General features: G+C 48.3%; 1 protein-coding gene across 1 annotated transcript; it reads left to right on the top strand.

Moving 5' to 3' along the window:
• On the top strand, positions 1-26,691 carry LOC103740231 (sodium/potassium-transporting ATPase subunit alpha-2). The gene is made up of 23 exons (XM_008840818.1): positions 1-120; positions 5,117-5,221; positions 5,401-5,460; positions 7,850-8,053; positions 8,537-8,650; positions 8,902-9,036; positions 10,275-10,392; positions 12,186-12,454; positions 13,247-13,445; positions 13,568-13,677; positions 13,860-13,994; positions 14,655-14,844; positions 14,979-15,154; positions 19,492-19,628; positions 20,129-20,279; positions 20,371-20,539; positions 20,757-20,911; positions 21,264-21,387; positions 21,580-21,725; positions 21,907-22,037; positions 24,080-24,181; positions 24,328-24,419; positions 25,321-26,691. The coding sequence occupies exons 1-23, from the start codon at positions 109-111 to the stop codon at positions 25,347-25,349; spliced, it is 3,063 nt and encodes a 1,020-aa protein (XP_008839040.1). The 5' UTR covers positions 1-108; the 3' UTR covers positions 25,350-26,691.
• Positions 26,692-27,785: the final 1,094 nt, after the last annotated feature.

Genomic DNA, 27,785 nt, shown 5'->3' with positions numbered 1-27,785 from the left:
CTCTGTCTGTCTGCCAGGGTCTCCAGCTGCCCCAGACAGGCGGTGTGATCTTGGGATCCTCCTGGGTGACCTTTCCAGCCTAGGTCCCTTCAGCCACTCTACCCCAAGATGGGTCGTGGGGTGAGTATCCCTAAAGAGCAGGGGCCACTCTCTGGAGGGTAAAGGAGGAGCCAGAACAAGGGTCGGGTGGAATGGGATGTGGAGGGAGGATGTGAGAGAAGCTGACTGAGTGGGATGATTTGAACTTGGAGCAGTCTCCCAGTTACACAGGCATGTGGATTCCACAGCACTCACCAGCCTAAGGGCTAGCCTGTTCTGCAGCTGCTCCACCTCCCTCCCCTCTCACAGCTAGCCCAGAAGCCCCCCACACTCCTTCCAGTTCTCCCTCCAGTCCACCCCCACATCTCTTCTCCCACTCTCACTCTCTCACCACAGATCCTGGCCTCCCAGCTGAAGGGATGTTTGGTACTATTAGCACTACCCACTAAAAATATCCATTTCTCTGAGACTCCCAACACCAGAGGACAGGGGCCAGTCTGAGGTTGGCGAGGAGCAGTGGAGCTCCCCATTCTCAGAGCCACCAAGCTGTTCCCGACACCAGCTCCAAGGACTTTGTGTGCCAGAGTCAGCTGGAAGGGATATGGGAGAGGGAGAGGGCTATGTCCCCAGCCCTCACCCCAGCACCCCTCCAGATGTACCCAGCAACACTGTCCTCGGCTCCAGGCCATAGACTTTGGGGACTTTTCCAAAGGCTGGTGAGAACTGCCCCTGTCCCAGCCTACCCTGCCCGTGGCATTCTGCAGCAATGGTTTTGCTAAGGGGAAGATTAACAGCTATGTCTAGGTGGGCAAAGACAAGGCTTGCAGTTCTTGGAAATGAAATTCTCATATGGAGAAAATGACCCAGTCCCTTTATATACTGTGTCTCACTGCATTCCTTTTGTAGAATGTTGGCAAAAGAGGGCATGGAGGGAAAAGGCATGGCAGGCCATACAGAATGTGAGGAAAAGGGTAACATGGGGTGCTGTGGGCCAATTTCTGGGCCCAAGAAAGAGTCAGGCAAGGACATGTTATTGCACTAAGTTGAACAGCTGGGAAAACTCTGAGCCTGGACACTAGGGTTCCAGAGCTAGGGTGGGAGCTAGAAATAGAACTCGCATGTGGGGTGTGTGTGTGTGTGTGTGTGTGTGTGTGTGTGTGTGTATGTGGATGTGTCTGCAACCTACAACTCTACAACTGTATGTTCCAGGTAAGCTGCAGCTACTCTTGGGTAAAGACTCTGTCTTCAGCAGGTGAATTTGCAAATGTATAGCCTTTGAATACTCAGGGCACAGACTGGGGAGTGAAGGTCTGTAGCCCTCCCTTAGGAACTATACAGGGAAAGGGTTTTCCTGAGAAAGAGGTCACAATCACTGTCCTAGGACCTTCATCTGCATCTATTGTTCCCCATAGAAAAAGAATTTCCATCCCAGAGGCCATGGCCAACCCCATCAGGCCCTACCCACAACCTAAGTGGAAAGAAGGAGAAGGGGTGTCTGAACCCTGCTTAACCTTAGAGCAAGGTGGACCAGCTCACAGACTTCCTTCTACCTGGAGAACAATTTGACCTTGACTTCCCCATTCTGTTTTGTTTTGTTTGTTTGAGACAAAAGTCTCCCTGTAGTCCCAGCTGGCTTGGAACTTGCTATGTAGACCAAGCTAGCCTCAATCTCACAGAGATCCACCTGCCTCTGACTCCATAGTTCTGGGATCAAATGCGTGTACCAGCATGCCCAAGGACGTCCCGATTCTGAACTTTTCCCCTAGCATCTTTGCTGAACCCATAACCTTCATAGCACCCCTAACCTAGCAGTTGTAAGTGACACTCTAGCAAGATGCAAAAGAAGCTGGTCTCATCTGTTTGGCATGAAAAGCTGGGCAAAGTCCTACCTACCATGAGAGCTCTGAAGACACCAAGCCCCCGACTCCCCATGTCCCGTTCTCGAGTCTGCTTCATCTCCTATCTCTTCTTCCTTGCTTCTCTACTCCAGAGCAAGGACCAACTCTTAGCCTATCACTATGTGGCTGTGAAGGACAGCGTGGGAGCTGGGGGAAGGAGCCATTCTGGTGGGAGGGAGCCCAGCCTGCTCCAGAGGCTAGGGGGAGGCGCTGGCTGATTTCCAGCTACCCCTACTCTGTCCCAGCCTCTGGCTTTCTCAAAAAGAACTCTCTGTTCTCCTTCAGCATTCAAGAGCCAAAAAGAGGGACTTGTGGTAGGGGAGGGAGTAAAGAACAGAGGGGGCAACGGGGGGGGGGGCTGCTTCCTCTTTCTTTCTTGCCTGGGCAGCCACTGGTCCCAAATCTCTGCAGGCTCCTGGCTATAGAGCCTGAGGTCCTTGCCAGGACAGGAGGAGGGGGAGGGCAGTGTGTCCCAAGCTTTGGCTTATGGGAGAACAGGGTGGGAGCTTGGGAAAAAGAGGTACTACGTGGAGCTATGTAGCTTAGCCACAATCCAACATGCCAAAATGCATAGGGCAGCAAATATTTCAGAAACATGCATTTTTTTGTTTGTTTTGAGATAGAATCTCACTATGTAGCTCAGGCTGCCCTTGATCTCCCAGTCCTCTCACCTCTACCTCCTGAATGCTGGGATTGCAAGTGTGCACACCACCTCTGGATCTAGAAACATGTCATTTGATCTCATTTTCATGTGTACTTTATTTTACACTGAATGTGGAGAAAGCCCTCTGGGCTCCACTTCTCTGCCCCCAACCCAAGCCTCTCCTTCATGCTCAGGCTCTCATCTCTGAAGCTCCCAAGAGTCACAATGAAGTTTGTCCAGATTGATCTCTCTCCCGAGGTCCTTCATGGCTTGCCATCATTTTCTCAGCCTTGCCTCACCAAGGATGAGGTAAAGAGGCCAAAGCATTTCAATCCATCCAATTAAATGAACTTCTTCAGTCACCTGGGGAAGGGTGAGCCCTTCCTGAGCCCTTCCCTACTCCATCAATCTCCCCAAGATGATCAGTCTCCAGAAGACCAAAGTCAGACAGGATTCAAAGATGCATCAGACAACGACAAATGCATTATTTGCTGGTCACCTGGTGCATGTCTGAACATGCTTCTAAGACATCATGTCCTTCTAGGTCCCTGTCCACTTGTATTACATGTCCCATCCTCACCCTCGCTCCTGGTTTCACTGGACAGAATTCTATTTCTCAAGGTGCTACATTTCTGACCTTTTATGATCAGGGCCACTGTCACATTTCCCTAGATCACTCCTAACTCTGACAGGTAAAAATATGTTACCCAGGAGCACAGAGGATTCAGGGCAGCAAACACATGAATGCAGTGGAAGAAACAGTCAATATAGATTTGCTCAAATCAGTAGATCACACAGCCTCCAAGAGTGAACCCTAATGTCAGCGATGGCCGTGTAAGTTGCTCTGCTGAAACAAAGTAGCTTTCGTGCAGGGTCTTGATACTGAGGGAGGCTGTCTGGGTATAGGAGCAGGAGATGCCTAGGAACTTCCTCTACTACCACTCACCCTTACAGTGAGCCAAAAAAATTGCTTTAAAAATAACCTAAAAACAAACAAACAATGCCAGGTGTGGTAGCACTGTGAGATTGAGGTCAGCCTGGTCTACATACCTACTTCCAGGTCTGCTGGGGCTACAAGGAGACCCTGCCTCAAAAAACCCACCACCAACAAAAAAACCCATTCCCCAAACACATAATCTTTTAAAAATATTTTATTTACTATTTTTATTTTATGTGTATGAGTGTTTTGCCTGCATCTATGTCAGTGCACCCATGTCGTGCAATGCTGCGGAGGTCAGAAGTGTGCATCGGATTCCCCTGAAACTGGAGTTAGATGCTGTGTGGGTACTGGGAATTGAATCCAGGCCCTCTGCAGGGGCAGCCAGTGCTCTTAACTGCTGAACCATCTCTCCAGCCCCCCAAATACCAAATCTTGGAAAAAAGCAAACACACTGACTATTGCTTCTACCAAGTGCCCATTCTTGATGGGAAACAAAATCAAGTCATACCCATAGCATAGAAAAACTCATTCCTAAAAACCCAGTGCAGGCTTTAGGGTCCAAAGAGGAGACAGAGGCATGGGCAGAAACTTAGCTGCCCCTTTGTGACAAGGACCCTGCCTCTTGAGGAAGTAATAGAAAGGAGAGATGGAGGAAAGACACTCTTGCACACTAGCCATAGCTGCAGCCTATCCCAGCCCCTGCCTGTCTCAGCACTCCAAAGCAACCTCTGCTTGGATAAAGAAACCCACCACCTTCTCCCCAGCAGCTCCAGTCAGCCCTGGAAACCTGCAGTGGCCCTGAAGAGAAGGGTGAATGAGGGCCTCACACATTAAAAATGCGCGGCTGAGCTCACCAGGTGGCTCTGGACTGGCTGGACCTGACTACATGACTAAAGTTCTAGATTTACTCTCGGATACATTTCTTGAATTTTTTTTTTTTTTTAAATCGAACAGTTCCCTTCTTACCTAATTATGCTTTGGAGTTTAGAGTCCTATGAATTACCTTTGTCCTGTCCTGAGCAAACCTGTCCAGCAGCGGGCTCCTAGCACACCCTGGGCTCCCATTTTCTTGAACTTACATATACTTGGACCCTCCACTCCTGGCTCTTCTTGGTCTATCAGCCCTGCCCACTCCATTCCCACCACATGCTCTCTTCTCCTGACTCCACCCAGGGCCACCATGTCAACTGTCCTCTAAACGAGGCAAAGATGTTTTATGAGATACTTTGCTCCCCAGCACAAGTTCTGTCCACTCCCAGAATTCTCCTAAGTGACCTAAGATGGTGGGTTTCAAAATCGGTATGTGTTTTCTTTAGTATCTGGGAGAATCCCATATCACTAAACAGGTAAAGTACAGCTTTCCAGTCATTAGGCCCTTGGCCTTCTCAGAAGTTCAAATGTGGGGTGCTAGCAGCTCTGCCAAACTGCAAGTGGAGGGCCTGGACCTTTCCACCTCCTGCTCCCCCTCTTCCCCAGGTCCATCAGTATCTTTGAATCTACTACCCTGTTCCCAGCACCTGGCTTCCTGGCTGGCTGGTGGGAATGGAGGCTGCAGCCTGTCTCCCTGATTCCCTGTGCTCTCCCTTCCTCTCGCAGGCAGGCCGAGAGTACTCGCCTGCTGCCACCACAGCGGAGAATGGGGGTGGCAAGAAGAAACAGAAAGAGAAGGAGCTGGATGAGCTGAAGAAGGAGGTAGCTATGGTAAGGCCCATGGCTCTTTCAGCAGAGAGGTAGAGGAGGGGCTCTGCTCTAACAGTCATACCCCTACAGATGTGGGCACCCAAAGAAGCTTAGTGCTCAGTCTAGTGCTCACCATCTAACCTTGTGCCCTCAGTGTGCTCAGCCTCCTTTCCCAAAGTAACTCCATTTCCCTTCTCCAGGATGATCACAAGCTATCCTTGGATGAGCTGGGCCGCAAATACCAAGTGGACTTGTCCAAGGTGAGTGGAGCCTGGCTGTGAGAGAACCTTGCAGCTTCAGGTGGGAGAGCCTTAAAACTAGAACACAATGGGGCTGGAAAGATGACTCAGCTGTTAAGAGCCCTGGGATGCTTTTGCAGAGGACCCAGGTTCAGTTCCCAACACCCACATGGTGGCTAACAACTGTCCTTAGCTCTAGTTCTAGGGGAATCTGATGCTCTCTTCTGACCTCTGCAGGCATTGCACTACCCGGTGCACTTACATCCAAGTACTCAATACACTCATACACATAAAATAAAAATAATAAATAAGATAAAAAACAAAACAAAAACTAGAGCACAGTGCTCTCTGTAGATGTAGCCCAAAGATAAGAGATTTGCTGGTGGCCAGGTGGCTAGTTGGTGGCACAGCCAGAACCAGATTTTAGACCCCTGCTTACTAAAACAAAGCTCTTTCCCTGTGCAGTTGAAGCCAGGCCTCCTTAAAACCCAAATGCCTCCTAGCAGGGCTCTATGCCCTGCCTCAAGCAACTGCTCCCAGAGCTGACTCACAGGGAACAGCAAGTTGACTCATCCCTGCCACTACAGTAATTTTCTGGCTCCTGCTACAGCAGTGTCTCTGTGATAAGATATATTATGTATATTTTTTAACCCTCACCATAACAGTCCGGCATTGTTAACTTGGTTATTAAAGCAAGGGGAGTCAGAAAGGGAGAATAATTTCCTAAATTTGCATAAATAAATAACATAGTCAGATTGCCAACCCTATCATTTAAAAATATTTAAACATTTTTCATCAAAGCCAGGTGTGGTGGCACATACCTGTAATCCCTCCTCAGGAGGTCCAGGCAGAAAGATTGCAAGTTCAAGACTAACCTGACAGACAGCCTAGAGACCCTGTCTTAAATCAAAATAAAAGAGAGAGAGAGAGAGAGAAAGAAAGAAAAAAGTCTGCCAGTTGCCTTAGCGGTTAACTGTAGTTTTAGGTACTTAGGAAGCTAAGACAAGAGGATCACTTAAGCCCAGGAGTTGAAGAGTGGCCTAGGCAAAATATTGAGACCCAAGCTCAATGAAATAAAAACATTGTTAAAGTTGGTCACAAGTTGGAAGCCAGCCTGGGCTACATAGTAAGTTGCAAGCTAGCTTTGGCTAAAGAATGAGAAGCTATCTCAAAAAAACTTACTGATCAAAAATTTGGTGTGTCACCATCCCTTGCCCCACTCCTTTCTGACTCTTCCTAAATTTCTGTGCTCCCATTTTTTAACCTTACTTTATCTTCTGCACTATGTCTTTCACTCTCTGGCATTGATGTGTATTTGTTTATTGTGTTCGTGACCTCTTTAGATTCTGAGCAGGGACTTTGTGGTCAGCCTGCCTCTAGACCTCTCCCAGGCATGTAGTAGGAACTCAGTGCACATTTACTAAGTAGGTGAATAAATTATATAAAGATAAGTAAGAAGTGGTCCTCATGCAAAGTCTAGTAGAAAATTTAAAAAACAAGATCATGAAAACATAGAATTCCAATGCAGTAGAGTCAGAGTTATTCCAGCATCAAGCATGGGGTATTACGTGGATCCAAAAAGAAGCCCTTGATCTAGCCTGGGGCCAGAAGAATGGAGCCTGGCTAGGCTTTCTTTGAAAAGTGACAGGTAGGGGCTGAAGAGATGGCTCAGTGGTTAAGGGCACTGACTGCTTTTGCAGAGGACCCAGGTTCAGTTCCCAGCACCCACATGGCAGCTACAAACCATCCTTAATTCCAGTTCAGGGGAATCCGAAACTCTCTTCTGACCTCCGTGGTACTGCACAATACGGGTGCAAGGTAAAGAGCATTGGCTGCTCTTGCAAAGGACAAGAGTTCAGTTCCCAGCACCCACACAGTTACTAACAACCCAAGTTCCAAGGGAATCTAACCTCCTCTTCTGGCCTCCAAAGGCACTGCGAACACGTGGTACACTAGCTCACATACATGCAGGCAATGCACTCATACACATAAAATAAAAATAATAAATAAAAATATTTTTTTAAAAAGTGACAGGTAATTGCCAAAGTTGTGTGACATTAAGGGTCAATGCTTGGGACTTTCCTTGGAGCCCTAGAAAAAGCTAAACACTGAAGGAAAAGAGGAGGGAAGCTCAAACAAGGTATCCCTCCAGGATGCCTACACATGTTGCCCCACACAAATATGCTTCAATCCAATAGCAGTCAATGGTGGAGCTACGGGAGAACCCTCTTCAGCCTCAAGGCTCCCAAGTCTCATCACAGATACCAGCTTCTTAAGTTCTCATCCCTTCCAACCAAAAGCGATTTTCTCCTCTGTAGCTGGGCAACAATTCTCCAATAAACTGAAAGGATGTGGCAGGGGCCAGGTTGGTTCACACAAACACACTCCTACACCTTTTCTTTCTCCCTAGGGCCTCACCAACCAGCGGGCTCAAGACATTCTGGCTCGGGATGGGCCCAATGCCCTCACTCCACCCCCCACGACTCCTGAGTGGGTGAAGTTCTGTCGTCAGCTTTTTGGGGGCTTCTCCATCCTGCTATGGATTGGGGCTATCCTCTGCTTCCTGGCCTATGGCATCCAGGCTGCCATGGAGGACGAACCATCCAACGATAATGTGAGCCACACGACTGACCCCTGGTCCAGCCCATGCTTTCCCCTCCAGCTCTCAACCCTGAGAACAGTGATGGGGAGGGTGTGGGGAACAAGATCTTCATGACATAGTCCCAGTACCTCAGGCTGAAGAAGAGTGCAGCTTCTGTGCATACCTGTGAAGCAACCTCCAACACACACACAGTCAGTGAGACAGCTCCTCTGTGCTTCCACTTAGGTAGGCTGATCTGTATTCTGGGTCTTCATCCCTGGAAAAGTCACAGCCATAGGAACTCCCTAAGCCCTTCTTTGCTCCTTCCACACTAGAGGACTTGAGGGTAGAAGATTGAGGGAGGGTCAAGGGAAACACTTCCCACTACCATCCTGATTCCAGGACAGAGATGAAGGCCCAGGATCCCACACAGGATGGCTCTGAGTGCTCACCCCAGGTGGCAGCCGTTCCTCTAGGTGAGAAGTGGCAGGTCCCTCAAACTCTCTCTCTTACCAGCTGTATCTCGGTGTGGTGCTGGCAGCTGTCGTAATCGTCACTGGCTGCTTCTCCTACTACCAGGAGGCCAAGAGCTCCAAGATCATGGATTCTTTCAAGAACATGGTGCCTCAGGTAGATGGCAAGGCTTGGCTCCATCCAGCTTGGGGCATGCACATGGTTTCTGAGATGGTCCACTTCTTCCTATTTTGTGGCCTGAGGTGGAGGAAAGATGGGCAGAAAACACACTCCATCTCGCTACACTAAAACCTAGTTTTGTCACTAATGGTGTGGGGTTTCCCCTCCCCCTTGAGATGGGAGACCAGCAGGAGAGGATGGCAGTGATAGAGACAAAGTTTCATGAGGTGCTCATGGCCTTTCCACAGCAAGCTCTGGTTATCCGAGAGGGAGAAAAGATGCAGATTAATGCGGAGGAGGTGGTGGTAGGAGACCTGGTGGAAGTGAAGGGTGGAGACCGAGTCCCCGCTGACCTCCGGATCATCTCTTCCCACGGTTGTAAGGTGAGGAAATCACACAGAGCAAGTGGTTGATCTAAGAAGTTAAGAGCCAAGAGAGGCCCTCTTGAAGACTTAAAAGTTGAAAGACATAGTTCCCAGAGAAGCCTCCTTTCAGCTGCCTCTGTGTATCTATGTGTTAGGAATGCTCTATGCTCTGAAATTTCTGTGGTATAGCCACTTTATAGCAATTGTATATTGGGTATCAATTCTGTAACAGAAGCCTCACATACGTGATCTAATTTCACTCTGAAAGATTCCAGGCCAGCCTGGACTTTTAAAAAAGTACTTTATTATTTTTATTTTATGTATATGAGTGTATTGCTTGTATGTATATAAGTGTACCATGTCATGCAATGTCATTAGAGGTCAGTAGAAGGCATTGGATTCCCCTGGAACTGGAGTAACTGACAGTTGTTAGCTGTCATGTGGGTGCTGGGAATTGAATCCAGTTCCTCTGCAAGAGCAGCCAGTGCTCTTAACTGCTAAGCCATCTCTCCAGCTCCCAGCCTGGGCTTTTTATACAGAAACCCTGTATAAGATGGAAGGAAGGAAGGAAGGAAGGAAGGAAGGAAGGTAGCTTTTCATTATGACAAAGTTTTATTTAACTATATTTTGTTTCTCTTAAAGCATAGGAAGGTGACATGTTTTACTCTAATCACTTAAAAGTAGCCTTTAGTGAGTAAGTGGGAGGGAGGGAGGGAGGGGAGAGACAGAGAGAGAGAGACAGAGAGAGAGATAGAGCTGGGTGTGATATCCCACACCTATAATCCCAGTACGCCACAGGTGGTGGGGTAGAGGCAGGAGGATGGAGAGTTTAAGGTCAGCCTGGGCTATGTAGGGAGAACCTAAAAAAAAAACAAACGAAAAAAAAAAGAATTTAATTACGTAGGGCAGCAATATACTGTGGCCTTAGCAACTCAGTAGGCAGCGTTTCAGACTGTCTTGGTGGTGGTACCTCTGGAGTTGTATACTGCAGTGGTTTTATTTATATTCCCCATTTTACAGATGTACAAATGAAGGCCCTGTGGGTTAAGTAAATAACCCAAAGTCATGTAAGAAGTCAGTGAGAGCCAGTCAAAGCAGGAGCAATAGCTGAGTAATGTCACAAATATGTAATGAGGGAAACTGTAATTTTGGCCCTCTTGTTATGAAGATTGAGGGTGGCTGGAGCCAACTCAGAAGACAGCTGCATATGCACAGTGCCACTGTCAGTGTGATGACTACACCCCCTTCTTCTTCAGGTGGACAACTCATCCCTAACAGGAGAGTCGGAGCCCCAGACCCGCTCCCCTGAGTTCACTCATGAGAACCCCCTGGAGACCCGCAATATCTGTTTCTTCTCTACCAACTGTGTGGAAGGTGAGAAGCTAGCCTGCCAGGGGTCTCCTCATCCCAGCACAATGGAGGGAAGGGTCTGCATCCTGAAGACTCAGTCAGGATTGGGAGCTGTATTTACTTGGCAAAAACTCTACATATCAAGGGCACTGGAGGACAGGGCACTGAATATTGCTGAAATAGTCCCTGGTGGAAAACAGGGTACTGGCCAAGGGCAGACTGGCTCCATAGAAAAATCACCTCCCCATACGAAGATTTCTGTTCTGTCCATCCCCAGACTGAGTGGATCCCAAAGCCTGCAGGTGGTAGGTTCAATACACACACACACACACACACACACACACACACACACCCTTAACTCAGGAGTCTGGGGTCTCAAATGATGTCTTCTAGGTCTATGGTTCTGGACTAGCTACCTCCTTCCTTACTTAGCTCTTGCTTAGAAATCAGAGCTGCAATCTGGTTCAAGAAAATTTCAGGTGAAAACTGGGGCTCTTCCTTGTGCTGCATCCATCTCAACCATGGAGAGTAGAAAACTCGTCATGTGCAGGCTGCCATCTGTTCATCTCTGCTCTGGAGTCTAGAGCTGAACAAGGTGGTGAATGAGACCTTCCAGAGCTGCTAGCACTTAAGGACCAGGGTCCAAGCACAACTGAAACCTGTGTCCTCTATGAAGCCATAGAGCTGAGTCAGGGCTGACTTGGGGAAGGAATAGGGGGCAAGAGATGGTGGAAGGCAGAGGCTTTAGACCACAGACCTCTCACAAGGGGGCAAAGAACACCTCGCATCTCAATCGCACACCTCTCCTTCCCCATCACTCATTTCTCCTCAATGTATTATGTTTCTCTGGGCTTGTTTTCCTCCTTCAGCAAACTGGAATTACAGTGAAAGTCACCACACATTAAATTTCTTAAATTTTTAATGTACTGAGATTTGCTGTCCATTTCCCTCATTGACTTGTTTAAAAAGGGCCAGACAAGGTATTCCTATTGCTTATTCTGCACCTAGCTTTGAAGGAGAAGAAACTAATGGAAGTGACATTTGTTGCATGCCTACCATGTGACAGGCACTGGTCTAAATGTACCACATCATTATCTCATCTCATTATTGACTCTAGGTAAGAGCTCAAATGGATTCAAACCTAGAGCTGGCTGATTTCCACCTGCATGTGCTTTCCACTGGGCTGCACTTCCTTTACACACATTCATGCTCAACAATGAGAAGGTCTTTTTTTTTTAGCAATTTTTTTTCATTTATTTATTGTGAGGGGTGAGTACACGCATACCACTATGCACATGTGGAGGTCAGAGGAAAACTTCTGAAAGTTAGTTCTCTCCTTCTACCATGTGGGTTCTGGGATCAAACTCAGGCTTGGCAGCAAGTGCCCTTACCTACTGAGCCGTCTTGCTGGCCCAAGAAAATCTTAAGACTGTACCCCCCCCAAAAAATCACTAAGAGCTTTTCTTGTGTTTATAATATACTTTTGAAAAATATCAAGTAAAAGATTGATTTATTGAAATGTCCCAGGCTATATTTATTTCATTTATTGAATCTCCTCAATTTGATCATTAGAATTACTTACATCACCTCAGCCTCCAGTATAAGAGAAAATAATTTGCAACTGTATTAAATCTGGGATAGGTGATCCATGCAGGGAGGGTAAGCCCTCCTGGGTTTCAACCTACTAGAAGTAGGCTCCAGGTCTGAGTCTTTGATTTATTTGCTCTGCTATGGTTTTATTTGCTCAGAAAGTATGATGAAACTTCAGATATTGGCAAGCCCCAAACAGTTATCCTGTGTTCCTTCCTCTGTTGCAGGCACTGCCAGGGGCATTGTAATTGCCACAGGTGACCGGACAGTGATGGGCCGCATAGCCACTCTGGCCTCTGGCCTGGAAGTGGGGCAGACACCCATAGCCATGGAGATTGAACACTTCATCCAGCTCATCACAGGGGTGGCAGTGTTCCTGGGGGTCTCTTTCTTCGTGCTTTCCCTCATCCTGGGCTACAGCTGGCTGGAGGCAGTCATCTTCCTCATCGGCATCATCGTAGCCAACGTACCTGAGGGGCTTCTGGCCACTGTCACTGTGAGTGGATCAGACCGACGTGCCACAAATGCCACTGTCACTCCCCCTGCCCCCTACAATCCAGGCGCAGTTGATTGCCTTATAGCAATGTTCCTCTCTTTAAGTCCCCGAAGTCACATATCAGATGCTGCACACAGAAATTGTTAACATACGGCTCAGAGTTTTAAGGCTGAAACATTTCACACTGGACTGTATCTAGGCATTCAATTTCTCTTCTGGGGCTGGTCATGGTTTTCTCACCAGCCATGTGCTGGTCTTGGGTTTGTTCTTTCTAACTTGCTTGTAAAGGCTCTCTCAAAGGTCACCAGTGACTAGAAAATCTAGTGACATTTCTCAGCTCCCATCCTTACCACCACTGCTGAATTGGATACTGCTGTCTACCCTAGTGAACTCTGTCCTTCATCAACTACTGTGATGTGTCACCATCCTGGTCTCTTGTTCTATGTCCTCCTCCTTTTCTCCCTCCCCTTTTGAGGCCCCAGCTTCTGCTCTCATCTTTGTAGCCTTCATGTGAGCTCATTTTCTCCCACAGTTTCTATTGTCCCTCTGTGTGAATGGCTCTCACATCGTTGTGCTTGCTCGTTCAATTCCCCACTGGGCACTTACCACACACCTAGGATCCAAATTCAAAGTGTGTAAATTTGAACATTCATTATCTATCATTATACCCCTCTCCCTCATTCATATTTGTGAAGTAGGAGTAGGAGAAAAGAATAGAGCTGTGTAGAGAAAGGTCATGGACATCTGACATCCTAGACTTAACCCTTTTTTGTTCTCCTTTCTGTCTACCAGGTGTGCCTGACCCTGACAGCCAAGCGCATGGCTCGGAAGAACTGCTTGGTGAAGAATCTGGAGGCGGTGGAGACGCTGGGTTCCACATCCACCATCTGCTCAGATAAGACGGGCACTCTCACCCAGAACCGCATGACAGTGGCCCACATGTGGTTTGACAACCAGATCCACGAGGCTGACACCACTGAAGATCAGTCTGGTGATTGCGTGCTCCAGAGCGGGTGAAGGGAAGCGGACAGTGCTGAGGGCCCCGGCAGAGCAGGGGGCTGGGGTATGAGAAGGCTCTAAAGGGAGCCAAGCTTCTCCCTCATTTCCTCCCAGGGGCCACTTTTGACAAACGGTCTCCCACGTGGACAGCCCTGTCTCGGATTGCTGGTCTCTGTAATCGTGCTGTCTTCAAGGCTGGGCAGGAGAACATCTCTGTGTCTAAGGTAGGGGGACAGCCAGTGAGTGCAGACACAGATGCATTAAGGGGATGTCTCCAAAGTCCCTTTGCTGATGACAGTTTTTCTTCCATTGTGGCTGCATTGGTGACCTCAATCAATGCCCCCCACCCCCCTTCTCTACTCCCTTCCTTCTCCCACTGTGACACTGAACTCTTTTCTTCTGGCAGCGGGACACAGCTGGTGACGCCTCTGAGTCAGCTCTGCTCAAGTGCATTGAGTTGTCCTGTGGCTCTGTGAGGAAGATGAGGGACAGGAATCCCAAGGTGGCAGAGATTCCTTTCAACTCTACCAACAAGTATCAGGTCTGGTGGGGCTGCTGGAATGGAGAAAGATAAAAGGACAAAAGTGGGATGCCAAAGGGGACTCAATAGAAGGAACGAATGGGAATGTCCGAGGACGACACGCTCTCCCTCCTGCCTCACCCCCAGGACAAGTGTCCTGGCTGCATGTCTTACCATCACCCCCTAACTTGCAAACCTTACTACATACAACCTGTCACCCTCTCCACTCTTCTTCCATAGCCATGGTCCACCAATCCTGCCATCCCATATAACTAAAGCACACCTCTATAATTCCTTTATGGTATCCCTCAGCCTTTACGCACCTGTTAATGCCAAGCATAGTCTCCATTCTATTCTGTATGAGCCATAGAGGTCAAGCCCATGGGTCACTGGGAAATGGAGGATGCTAATGAAAACCATCCAACCCCTCGTACAATGAGCTTAATAACTATTTGCTGAATGAACCACTGTTGTATGGAAGTGACTCTCAGATTGCAAGACTTGGGACTGTGAGCAAACACCCTCCACACATTCAGTTTCTCTTCTGTTGACAATCTTTGATGGATTGGAGTTATTTTATTAAGGAAGGTCTCCTTTCCAATAACTGCTCTATAACAAACTCTGTACTACAACCACCAAGACAAGTAGGACTCTCTCTGTAACAGCCGTTCTCCTCTCTAGCTGTCCATCCATGAGAGAGAAGACAGCCCCCAGAGCCATGTGCTGGTGATGAAAGGGGCCCCAGAGCGTATCCTGGACCGGTGCTCCACCATCCTGGTGCAAGGCAAAGAGATCCCGCTGGACAAGGAGATGCAAGATGCCTTTCAAAATGCCTACATGGAGCTGGGAGGACTCGGGGAGCGTGTGCTAGGTAAGGGGACAGAAACGGAACAGGGCTGAGAAAGGGACCTGTGTCTCAGTGTCATCCCCTGGCTGCATGAAGGGCTCTGGAGGCGACCAGGCAGCCACTCTACTGCTCTTACCCTCCTTCCTTCTCCTCCTCAGGGTTCTGTCAACTGAACCTGCCTTCTGGAAAGTTTCCCCGGGGCTTCAAATTCGACACAGATGAACTGAACTTTCCCACAGAGAAGCTCTGCTTTGTGGGGCTCATGTCTATGATTGACCCACCCCGGGCAGCTGTGCCAGATGCCGTGGGCAAATGCCGAAGTGCAGGAATCAAGGTATTAGCTTTGTTCCTACGCCCCTGTCCTTGTATACTTGGTGCCAGAAGTCAAGTGACTGTAGCAGCTGCTGTCCTGAGGAGACATGGCCCCTGGTAGACTCCTTCCTGCTGACACAGAGAAGTTTTCCATCTACAGAGAAAGATGGACACTCAGCAGGAGCTGTCACTTTCCCTTGCTCATGCCCATCATCTAGCCCAGCCCACTGGCCCATGTGCACCCTCCCTTCTGATTCCCACTCGCTGGCACTCCTAAGGAGACTTGGTACTCTGACTGTGCAACTGCTGCCCACTCTCCCTATCCATTTGGAATGGGATTAGAAAGGGCCTGTCTGCTCCTACTCACTCACCCAGTTACCCCATAGACTGCTCCCCACTCAAGCACAGCTCTCCATCCCACTCTTGTCCAGCAATCACGCCTCACTGACCACTCTTTTCTTCTTTACTAGGTTTGTTCTTCATTCAGCAAGTATTTATTGCTTACCAATTATACCAAGTTCTGTATAAAGTGCCAGAGTTAACCAACCAACCATCTTGGAGCTTACTTCTTACTTCCCAGACGGCTCTCTAACACTCTCTTTTTCTGGTCACCAATTCTGGTGCTGTTATTTGCTGGTTTTTCTGTTGTAATTGTTGTTGTTTAAGAGAGGCTTATTATGTAGCATTGGCTGACCTGGAGCTCACTTACGTAGACCAGGCTGGTGGGCCTCAAACTCACAGAGATCGGCCTGCCTCAGCCTCCCTTGTGGGATTTAAGGTATGTGCCGCCATGTCTGGCTTTGTTCTTCTTTTTCACAACATCTCACCTACTCATAAGTCAATGCAATTCAGTCTGCCAGCTGAGAGCCATGCCTTGTGCCAGGCACTGGAGATACAGAAGTAAGATATTGGGCCTGTCTCTCAAGGGAACAGATGCCTCTAAACCCTTAATAGGTAGGGTCATGGAGTACCTGCCATGGGTCAGATACTCTAATAATAAGTCATTTTCTAAACATCTGCATGAGTGAGGCACTATCTAAAGCACCAAGTCTATATGATCCCATTTCATCTTCACAGTTGCCTTCAGAGTAAGCAGCAGTATTTTCCCTTTTACACAGAGAGAAACAAAGGCACAAAGTAACATTCCCAAGACCACATAGATGGTGAGTTGTAGAGCCAGAATTTGAACAAAGCAGTCTGCTATTCCTTAACCAGAGGACTTGGAACTGTGTCTGCGTGTGAATTTTGACCCTCATAACCACCCAGTCCGGAAGACAGGCATTATTACTCCCACTGAAAAACAAAACAAATAGAAACTCAGAGTAGGTAAATATTATCCCCAAAATAGAACTGTTGGTAAGAGGTAGATTGGGAACCTGAAGCCTAGTTGGCCTGTCTGGAGCTTCTGCACAGGCAGGTGCCTCTCGGCAGGGTGAAACCTAGCACAGAGCACAGAGGGGAGGTCTCTGTGGGAAATCAACTGGGGGCTGTTAATTCTGCCTCAGAGAGCTAGCCAGGGTCTGCCAGAGAGGAAGATACTTGATCTGGGCCTTGAAGGCTAAAGAGGATTCAGAAGGAGGTAAAGGAAAGAAAGGCAAGGGAAGGTCAAGGAACAGTATGTACCCTGACATGCCCACTGTCAGGAGGTGTACAGGTTAACAGGGGCGACACAGTAGAGGAGAATTGGGAATTGAGACTGAAGCATTGAGTCAGGGCCACTTGGAAGGATTTTACTTAAATGCCTGAGTTGAGCCTTATCCTGAGTGCCAGGGAGGGGCAGAGATGTCACAGATAAAGCTTTAAGGCTATCCAAATAGAGGAGGGACCAGAGTAGGGGAAGAGCTGAAGTCAGCAAGACAGGGAGACAGACTAAGAGGCTGGCTGTACGTGGTCCTGGCAAGGGGTGGGGACCTAAACCAGGAAAGCTGCAAAGGGAAAGGCGACACACAGTTGCATTTGAGAAACATTTTGAGAATGTGGTAACCAAACTAGATATAAAACATGAAGATATGGGAGAGAACAGAACAGAATGAGCAGAGCAGATGGTATCTAAGGGCAGGAGCTGAGGAGCAGGCGTGGCAGGGAAGTGGGAGTACAGCTAAGAGCTCAACATGGACCTTAAGTCTGAAGCATCTGTAAGAAACTGAGAGAGGGAGAAGAGAGAGAGATCGAGAAAGAGAAACCAGGAATATGGATTAGGGTTCAAAAAAGAGTGTCAGGACTGGAGAGCTGAATCTCCTTAGCACATGAGTACAAACGAAAGACTTACTACAATATTGTATTGTATTGTCCAAGAAGTGAACAGGAGCCAAAAAAGGGGGGAGGAATGAAGTCCTGGGCCACACCAACATTTCTGGGCAAGTGGAGCAAGAAGAATCCATGCGGAGGGGAAAAGAATGGTTGGCTACTGCTCACATTTATTGAGCACCACCTAATGCCATTTAATCTACATGGCATCCTGGAAAGATGGGGATGGCCTCTCCATTATGCTGAGACACAAAGTTGACTTGTGTGAGATCTGACAGCTGGTGAAAGTCAATGTTTAAACTTGGGTTCCTGTCCAAGCACAAAGCCAGCACTTGCTCCGTTCTGCTAGGCTGCTGCCCTGAGGAGGCTGGAGAAAGCATGCAAGAGGTGGAGGGAGGCCAGGAGCAAAGGAGGAGCAGAAACAAGGCAGCCTAGGGTTTCAGCACCTCAGAGGGTCAAGGGCAGTGAAGTTTGCAAAGGTACTTTTGTTTCTCAACTGAAAGGCCCGTGTGGCCTTTGGGAGCAGTTTCAGGAGAGTGGTGTGGGAGAGAATGTAGTGGGGCCTGAGATGTGTTCTTCAGATCTGTGGGACTTTCTTCACAAGCCCATATATGCAAATCTGTCCTCATCCGGCTTTGATCACTTTGATAATAGCCTTTTCCCAGGCCTACACCTGCCTCATCCCACTCTGTCCAATCTACAACAGCAAAGAACATTAATTATCCTCGCTAAGGCAAGGTACCATGCAGGGCTGTTAGAAGCACATGAGCAAGATGGTAGAAACTGGATGCTGCCTCCGTCTTTAGCCGTACTCCTTCTAGTCATATTGCTCCCATGATCACATGAGACACTAGGAAAACCACACCTTTATTCTGGGTCCCTGTGATCTTGAAGAAATCCTGTGTGCTCACAAAGTCTTGATTGTCTCATCTGTACAAAAACAGAGCTGTTAAAGAAAGCACCTGACAGCTCTGACTGCCTCATGATATTCAAACTCCCAAAAAGGCTTCCCGAACAAGCCTGGCATGGAAGTATATGCCCATCATCCCAGCACTTGGCAGGCTGAGGCAGAAGGATCCTGTCAGTTTGAGCCCAGCCTGGACTACATACTTTAATATCCTGTCTCAAGAAAAGAAGGGGAATGGGGAGGAGAGGAAAAGGAGATGAGATCTCCCAAATACCAAACACTCTTAAAGAATCCAGGTTTCTCTGCCAAGGGACCCTCGTTAACTGGTCAATTTGTTGTGGTTGTTTTCTTCTATTTAAACTATCTTTGGTACCTGAACCTAACACAGTTTGTCACTGTCTCACCCCTTTCCTACCAAACATGCACATAACACAGTGCATACACAACACACAGCTCCACTATTTGAGCTGAAATATACCAGTCACAGACATCTAGTGACTAACTTGACCTGATTTGGGAAAGGAATAGGAAGCATAAAATATCTTTTTTTTCGGTCTTATTGGGCAGGGTCTCCCTGTAGCCCCAGCTGGCCTGGAACTCACTATGTGCCGGCCTCTCCTCGGCCCGAACTCCACTGGTTGCGCACCAGTCCCCGTAGCAGAAGGTCGGGGCAAGGAGAGAGACCAGTGCAAGTGGGGGGGGGACACCCTTGAGAGACGGTGTCAGCAGATAGCTCGTTTATTATGGCGGAGCAGAGGTTTATATAGGAAAGTTTTGAGGGCAAATTGGTGGGGTTGGTTTTCTGGCAGGCCAGCAGGTAAGGGGAGGGAGGGGGCTTCTAAGGCTACATGGCCTTTGTCCTGTCCTCTGATCACATGATCTACAAGAGACCTGACTAGGATTAAAGGATTAGAGGCCTAATAGTTTTGCTTGGGGGTTGTTGGGTAAGAGACTGTATCTAGAATGGAGTGGGCCAGTTTCCTGCCATCCTCACTAGGAGGTATCCGGCCTAGCAGCCATGCTCTACATTCCAGGCACTCCTGGCTTATCCCAACATCTATGTAGATCAGGTTGGCCTTGAACTCATAGAGATCTGCCTGCCTCTTGCTCCCAAGTGCTGGGATTAAAGGTATGTGCCACCATGCCCAACAGAAGCAAAAATATCTCAACACTGCTTTCCTTTTCGGTCTTCTCCTTCCTACCAGGTGATCATGGTGACCGGGGATCACCCTATCACAGCCAAGGCCATTGCCAAAGGTGTGGGCATCATATCAGAGGGTAATGAGACTGTGGAGGACATTGCAGCCCGGCTCAACATTCCTGTGAGTCAAGTCAACCCCAGGTGAGACCTTTACAAGGACCCCTGCACCTGGCCAACATGTCCTCTCTCACAGAAATCATGAGTGTCCCTTGGTAATATTTGCATAGCATCTACGGGACCTTTAGACTAAGGCCTTTCCTCTGACACCTCTGTGGCTGCTGTGCCACTGATGAGCTGTGTAACCTTGGACATGTCACCTTACCTTCCTGAACTTGGGTTTCTCAGCTATGAAATTAAGATGCTGTTCACATGGTGGAGTTGCTCTAGGGATGGGATATGAATAAAGAAAGTGGTACCCAGCCTAGAAAACTGTGCTTGTGCCTGTGGTGATGCCTCATGGTGAGGATGTAGTGTTGCCTCCTAAGAGAAAAAGGGAAGAACTCAACATCAAGGAAGGGGGCACTGAAGCAAAGGGGGAATCCGCACCCCCCACTGGGAAGCTAAGGCTCCCAGGTAGTAAGGAGAAGCAGCAGGACTTGCACAACTGTAGGGAGTCAGCTGTCTCTACCTCTACCCTCCAGAGAAGCTAAGGCATGTGTGGTACATGGCTCAGACCTGAAGGACATGACGTCAGAGCAACTGGACGAGATCCTCAGGGACCACACAGAGATCGTGTTCGCCCGGACCTCCCCTCAGCAGAAGCTCATCATTGTAGAGGGGTGCCAAAGGCAGGTGAGCAAGACAGCAGGAGGCAGAGACAGGACAAATCAGGGGCCAGACAGGGGGGATTTTGTTCTCAAACACTTGTGGTATCTTCTCCCAGGGAGCCATTGTGGCAGTGACTGGTGATGGGGTGAACGACTCCCCCGCACTGAAGAAGGCTGACATCGGCATTGCCATGGGCATCTCTGGTTCTGATGTCTCTAAGCAGGCAGCTGACATGATCTTGCTTGACGATAACTTTGCCTCCATCGTGACAGGCGTGGAGGAGGGTGAGGAAGCTGTGTGGGCTGGTGGTACCCAGGGCCTCTGAGGCTAGCCCTTCTGCTTCCTGTGACTTTTACCTCAGATTCCAGACCACATCAGCCTGTTTTAGCTTCCCTCAGACTTAAAACTTTCCTCTCTCCAGAAAATGAGCAGCCACACCTCAGGGGATGGGGTGGGAAAGGTCTCTCTAATCTCCCTGATGCCCTCAGAACCTCTCCACAGGCCGCCTGATCTTTGACAACTTGAAGAAGTCCATCGCATATACCTTGACCAGCAACATCCCTGAGATCACCCCCTTCCTGCTGTTCATCATCGCCAACATCCCCCTCCCTCTGGGCACTGTGACCATCCTCTGCATTGACCTGGGCACAGATATGGTGAGGCCAGAGGGTGGAATGGGGGGAAAGCCAGGCAGCCACATAAATACCAGGGTGGGAAAACAGGTGAAGGGGCTGCAACCAAAGCAGCTGACTAGACCCTGACTGTGTAGATAAGCCTGGGCCTGGAGGAAAATAGAGTCTCCCCGCTACCCTGCAGTCCTGGGGATTGAACCTAGGCCTCACTCATGCTAGGCAAGCACTCTACTCCTGAGTTATATTCCCAGTGGTAATAGGATCTTAAGGTAGGTGTGCTGAATTCTGTTGAAGATTCTTCGTGCTGATCAGTCACTGTTCTTGTTTCTCACATTCCTTCAAATGTCTCCCCTTCCTCCATATCCTATGGACACAGGTTCCTGCCATCTCATTGGCCTATGAAGCAGCTGAGAGTGACATCATGAAAAGGCAGCCACGAAACTCCCAGACAGACAAGCTGGTGAATGAGCGGCTAATCAGCATGGCTTATGGACAGATAGGTGCGCCAGGCCAGAGGCTTGGAAAGGTTTCCCCCAAAGGCTTCTTCTAGTGTCTGAGAGAGATGAGTAAAATTTCACGAGTAGGGCCAACCCCATGAGAGCCAGGAACTTCCATCTCTGTCCCCCAAAAGTGTCCCTTTCCTGCCTCCTTCTCTAACCCAGGTCCCAACCTTTGCCCACCACCTCTTCCAGGCATGATCCAGGCACTTGGAGGCTTCTTCACCTACTTTGTGATCCTGGCAGAGAACGGTTTTCTACCATCACGGCTCCTGGGAATTCGCCTTGACTGGGATGATCGGACCACCAATGACTTGGAGGATAGCTATGGGCAGGAGTGGGTGAGTGGGGCTGTGTAAGTATGATACACACAAGATAACATGGGGCTGAAGGCCTGGCCATTTGGGCCCAGGGGCAGAGGGTGGATTCGGTGCCAGGTTTAACAGCTGCCCAAACTGTGCTGTATGCTGCAGTTATCCCTTCCCCTGATCCTTTATGTTTCCCTCTGCACCCTCTCCCCAGACCTATGAGCAGCGGAAGGTGGTGGAGTTCACATGCCACACAGCCTTCTTTGCCAGCATTGTGGTAGTGCAGTGGGCTGACCTCATCATCTGCAAGACCCGCCGCAACTCAGTCTTCCAGCAGGGCATGAAGTGAGCACCCACTACTACCAGGACCTATTACCCAGGCAGAGTTCTCTAAACATGGCTACCAACCAGTGGAGATCAGGTTTCCAACACCAGACCACCTCAACCCCTGGGGCTCAGGCCTGCCTAGGAGGCATCTGGTTGTAATAGCCAGCAGCTTTTCTACAGCTAGGTTTGAAATAGACATGAGCAAGGAAGGAATGACAAAACTATCAACTAAGGTCTAACGTTGCTCCTAGTGTATTTTGTTATGGTTTCCTGCCTTCCTTTCTGTCTTCCTTCTCTCTCTCCCATTCTCCCTCCTTCCTCTTCCATTCCCTATTTAAGTGGTACCTTGCCCCATCCTTTGCCCAGTCCTAAATCCAGGGTCTCCTAGGCATCCTACCAACACTTGGCAGATAGCCAATTGTATAGTACTTGCCCTGTAGTGCTGCATCTACCTAGAGGCGTGTTCAAGCCTTCCTACAGTGCAATACCATGTACCAGGCTCTGAACTAAGTGTCTCACTGACACTAACTTCACAACAGGTCTACCAGGTGGATATTATGGTACAATATATGGGCAAGAAGCCCACGAAAGGTTAAATGATATGCTTACAGTCACCCAGCCTGTCTCTAAGGCCCAAGCTTTCAACTCCCACCCAACCTTGTGGTAGCTCACCTGTCACACATCTGGCATCTTACTTATGAATCTAACATGGATGTGGGCTGAGTGCTGAAGGGATCAAGCTGGTTGCTTTTATTTTTTCCTACAATAAACAAAAGTTACAAGTGAGTTTTGTTCCAGAGACTCTAAGAAACTGGGCACCATCCTGTACTGGATATTTACAGTGTGGCATATGAGTGACACAGGAAGGTGGAAAGACAGCCAGCTGGTTAAGTCAGTCCACTTAGAGGCAAATGAGAAACAACTTCAGTCTGGCTGAGCACAGGGCAGAAGTACTGATACAACAAAGCACTGGACCGGACCGGACCGGACCGGAGTGCACCTGGGCCTCACCTTCCGTCCTTGGGCTATTGAAAGTCCTCAGAAGCATTATCAATATTATTTCTAAAGGCTGTATGAAGCCAAGCACTTACCTGCAGGAAGGCTGCCAGGTTTTCTAGTGGGCTCTCCTTAGGCAAAACCAAAGAAAACATATCACGAAGCATAGGGATGGCATGCTAATCTACGGTTCTGTTTGGAACCGTGAATATGTATAATAAATTGTAAATGGGAAATATGCTCATCACTTATTAACAAGTATAGGTTGAGAGACAAAAATCAATTCAATTAAAATGTGGATTTTATGGAAGGACAACAATGGCTTCTTCCTACGTCTTCTTCAGATACCTTCTCATGCTTATGTAACCAAAGAAAAACAGTCTTTTAATGATTATTATAGAGACAGAAGAAGCATGAGGCTCCAAGAAGTTAGGCACTGTTTATTACCCAGAACCAGGAAGTGGTTAAGCTGGCAACAGACTTGACCAGCCTGTTTCTAGACACTGCCTTCAGAACCTTGTTCTGCCCTGCTTTTCAATTCTGCTGTAATGAGTATGACTTAACCACTTCCTAGGCAGTGGCACAGGAGCGGGCATTCTCTGAGTTCAGTATTTTGCGAATACCCTCTTCTTCATTCAGTGTCTGGGATAAGCAACCACCATGGCCTGCAGGAGGTGCTAAAAGATAAAAGGTATCCATGGCCTCTGCCCAGAAGGAGCTTTCAAGGCATCTTGCTGGGAAGATGATATTTTCCCAGTCCACATGCGTAGAGTAATAACAAAACTACAAGTTGCCTGTGGACAGGCCTCTGTTGACCACTGTATCTCTGGAACATGAGGAACAATTATTTAATGAAATAGTTGGAGGTAACTGAATAAGCAGAAAAAGAAATGTTTCCTTTGGCTACATGAAGCATGAAATGTTTGAAGCAGACATGGGAAGATGTCATTTAGAACCCTTCCCTAACCTGTCTTCCCTTCTGCCCCAGGGGTTTCCCTGAAGCTCTTCCTCCTGACCCCTCCCCGCTTCAAATGCTACCTCCCCCCTTTTCTTTTCCTTTCTAGGAACAAGATCCTGATTTTTGGGCTTCTAGAAGAGACGGCATTGGCTGCCTTTCTGTCTTACTGCCCAGGCATGGGAGTAGCCCTTCGCATGTACCCACTCAAGTGAGTGTCCTGTTCAGTGGCTGGATGAATGGTGCAGAGGCACCTCAGGCCCCTTCTAAGACCCAGGCTCTGAGTCACTTGAGTGCCTACCTTTGGGACACTGTGCCTGCCTCTGAGGCGCCTGACACTCCCTCCGTTGCTTTCAGGGTCACTTGGTGGTTCTGTGCCTTCCCCTACAGTCTCCTCATCTTCATCTATGACGAAGTCCGAAAGCTCATCCTGCGGCGATACCCCGGGGGTAAGCACCACCACCCACTCCAGCATCCCCTCCAGAGCTGCACACCCACACCCCACTCCCACCTCACATCCTGCTTCTGCTCCTCAGAACCCTCCAATCTTGAGGTTCCAGGTCATAGAAACCCTGACTCTGGAACATGCCTATCCTGGGCCTGCATCCCATGTAGCTCAGCATGGGTCTTCAAGGCCTCCACCTTCCGTACAATCACAGAACATCTGAATTAGAAAGGCCCTTTGAGGTCATCTGATCGAGTCCATATTTGTAGATTAAAGAGAGACACAGAGGTGAATTTATTTGTTCAAGATCATAAGGCAAGGAATAGCAGACCTGGCACCAGAATCTAGGTCTCTTAATTCCCAGGCATCAACCAGAGCTTGTTTATTTTTCCAACAGCAATTTTTATCATTTGCTGGGTTAAAAATGGATAACTTACAAACCACACATCGTCCATGAACAGTGTTTGGGTTGATGGGCCCAATATTTTATGTGTGTGGTTTCCTAATGGGCCCAGTATCTAAAACTTTGGCGTTTTCATGTAAAATCTAAATTTCTGGCTTCTAAAAACAATCCAAAGAGCTGTCCGTCTTCTGGCCACATTCCTTCTGGTGTGGCAGCTGCCTCTGAGACACTCAATTGCCTCTGAGGAGCCCTTTAGGCATTTGCATTTTCAGCCTCCACTAAGCTAAATACAAGTCTGCCCTGAAGGCACCCTCTCCATACCCTCAAACACACAGCTCAAGCCTCAGGCCCAGAGTGTCCCTCTTACCCCTTGCTTCTTTGACCCTCTTCCTCAGGCTGCTCCTTTCATCTGGCCTCAGCTACTCCAGCCCTGGGGGGAGGGGGCGATCTTTTGCCTCATTTTGAGCTCCTCCAGTAACCCTTATCCCAATCTCTCTAACAGGCTGGGTGGAGAAGGAGACCTACTACTGAGCTCACTGGAAGAAGCAGGAATGGGAGAGATGGGCCCTCTGGAGGTGTTGCAGGGGTGGTGGAAGGAAGGGATGAAAAAGAACTGGGGTGGTATTTTGGAGGAGAATTTAGGGAGGCAGAATGAGGCCATTGGAAGAACTAAATAGCAGGTAAGTAAACTTCCTGCTCCATAGGCCCAGCTGAATGTTCAGGCACTGCAGTTAGGGCCTTCTCCCCAGACCCTCTTCCATTCCACTCTACCATGTTGTCTACTTTTCCTGAAGAGCTAAGGTTGCCCCAGCCTTCCCTATACCCCAATCCTTCACATTCACTTCCTACTCAAACAGATCGACATCCAAAGGCTAATCTGTCTAACCCTGGAGAAGGAAACCCTTTCACCAAGTGTCCCTTTATGTGTCCAGCCTCATTCCTTTACCCACTCTTCCTATCCTTAGCTTCCTACCTGACTGATCCTTTTCTTCCCCTTAGACCTTGAAATCCCAAAATTCTCCTTCTGCCTGAGGCCAGAAAGGGAGGTTGGTTGGAGAGGCTGGTTCTGTCCCCAGTCAAGGCCAGTTAGGAAAGAAGAACTAGGCAGGCGGGGGAAGGTTGGGGTATGCTGGCTGAAGGAGGAGACAGCAAAGGAAGGAAAACAGGCAGTGACCAGAAGCTTGGTGTCCTGAGTCTCCAAGTGGGTGGGGTGGGCTCCAGCTCTGCGTCCCACCTTCATAGACTAGCACACTAACAAACTAGACTAGCAGCAGAGGCAAGACCAGGAGACATGTGTGCCACTTAGTGTGCCCCTGACCCCTGGCTATGGTCTTCTCTGTCCACAAGACCCTCATGTCACAGAAGCTACAGCGCCTCAATCATGTGCTCTTTGGAACACCCAACTCTTCAGGTGCTTCATGCTGTTCTGAGCCCCCCATCAGCTGCCTGTTCTCTCCCAACTCCATGACTCCTTCCCCTCCGTGCCTATCCAAACGAACCTGCATCATTTCCAGCATTGTCAAGCTGGTCCTGAAAAAAGACCTTCTGGCCTTTGGCAGGAATTGGGGTAGAGACGTTTCCAGAACATTCCTACCTTTGAAGGACATGAAGAAGCAGCTTAGGTCATGACATGGTCAGAACTTTTAGACACAAGGAAAAATCTTAAGAGAACTGCCTTTGACCCCTCAAATGGCAGGGCCACCCCTCCCAGGCAGGCGCTCACTTTCAGAGAAAGGAAGCTGGCTTCAGGTTCCCTATGGAATATCGTTTTCTTTCCTTTCTCCCTTCTCACCTAATATTTTTGCTCTGTAGGCAACTCTGCCCATTCTCTAAGCCTAGCTTAGAAAACACTGCAGAGATGGACTTTGATGAACAAGTCAAACAAGTGAGACAGACACCAAGGAAAACGGGAGGCCTAAAGCCGAAAGGAAGGACAGAAGACAAGCATTAGGTCAAGCCCCTAAGCAGCCTCCCAGTGCCTAGTATCTCATTGCATTGCAACTTTGCTTTATCAAGAACCTTGAAATGAGTGAGTCATGGCCTTGAGTTGGAAATCTAAATGGTATGCTGTATTTATTTGGGCCTGATTAATTTGACATCATTGACTATGGACAAATGTTTGTCTTTGCACAATCAATAAAGAAGTCTTTTGGTTAGTAAATTAAGAGTATAAACAATATTTCTAAGTCTATCCCAGAGTATACTTTTCAGGCACTTTAGGAGTATCTTTTTAGAAGCAGAAAATGTATAGACTAATTATCATCAGTCCTGATGTATTTGTTAAAGAAACATCTACAGGATCTTTACTGATGACTTTCTGTAAGACATTAGTTTGAGGCAATACATATGTACTTGAAAATAATAAAGTTGCATTTCTTTATGATAAATGAGAAATCTCTCTCATAATTGTTTTCTATACTTCAGACTCACCCCTCAAATTGTGGTATTGGATGTGTGCTGTGGAAGGACTTGGCTTGTTGAGGGAATCCCCAAAAAAGGGGATGTGTCTGGAATAGTAAGGAAACAGTCTGGTCATGGACAGAGCTGTTGGAGAAAGAGAAAGAGGAAGAAGTTGAGCTGTGAAAAGTGCTCGTGGGTCTTTGAGAACCATGATCATTTCTACTTTTTCTGGTTCAGATCAAAATCAGACCACTTTCAATCTGAGGGGTAGGGAATAGAGGCTCTGGGGTGGAGACTACCACAGTCAGCCAGCACCAATTAACAATCTATACTATATGCAGAGCCCTAGTCCAGGGCTATCTTTTGGGAATAAGAATAAAGCATACACAGCCTCGAAATCTACCTGAGTAGATGTTGGCAACCTTTCTACACAGGACGAATCTGATAGGCAGGGGGGTGGGGAATGACACTGCACTGAGATGGACAGGCAGTGGATGGTGTGCATTCCTCCAGAGATCACTGTGGATGAAAGACAGGATGACGTGCATTCCTCCAGGGGTCTCTGGA

This window comes from Nannospalax galili, unplaced genomic scaffold, assembly GCF_000622305.1.
Source record: "Nannospalax galili isolate Female #2095 unplaced genomic scaffold, S.galili_v1.0 scaffold579, whole genome shotgun sequence".
Classification (NCBI taxonomy): Eukaryota; Metazoa; Chordata; class Mammalia; order Rodentia; family Spalacidae; genus Nannospalax; species Nannospalax galili.
The sequence above is the reverse complement of the archived record's forward strand: the minus strand, read 5'-3'. Positions and strand labels throughout refer to the sequence as shown.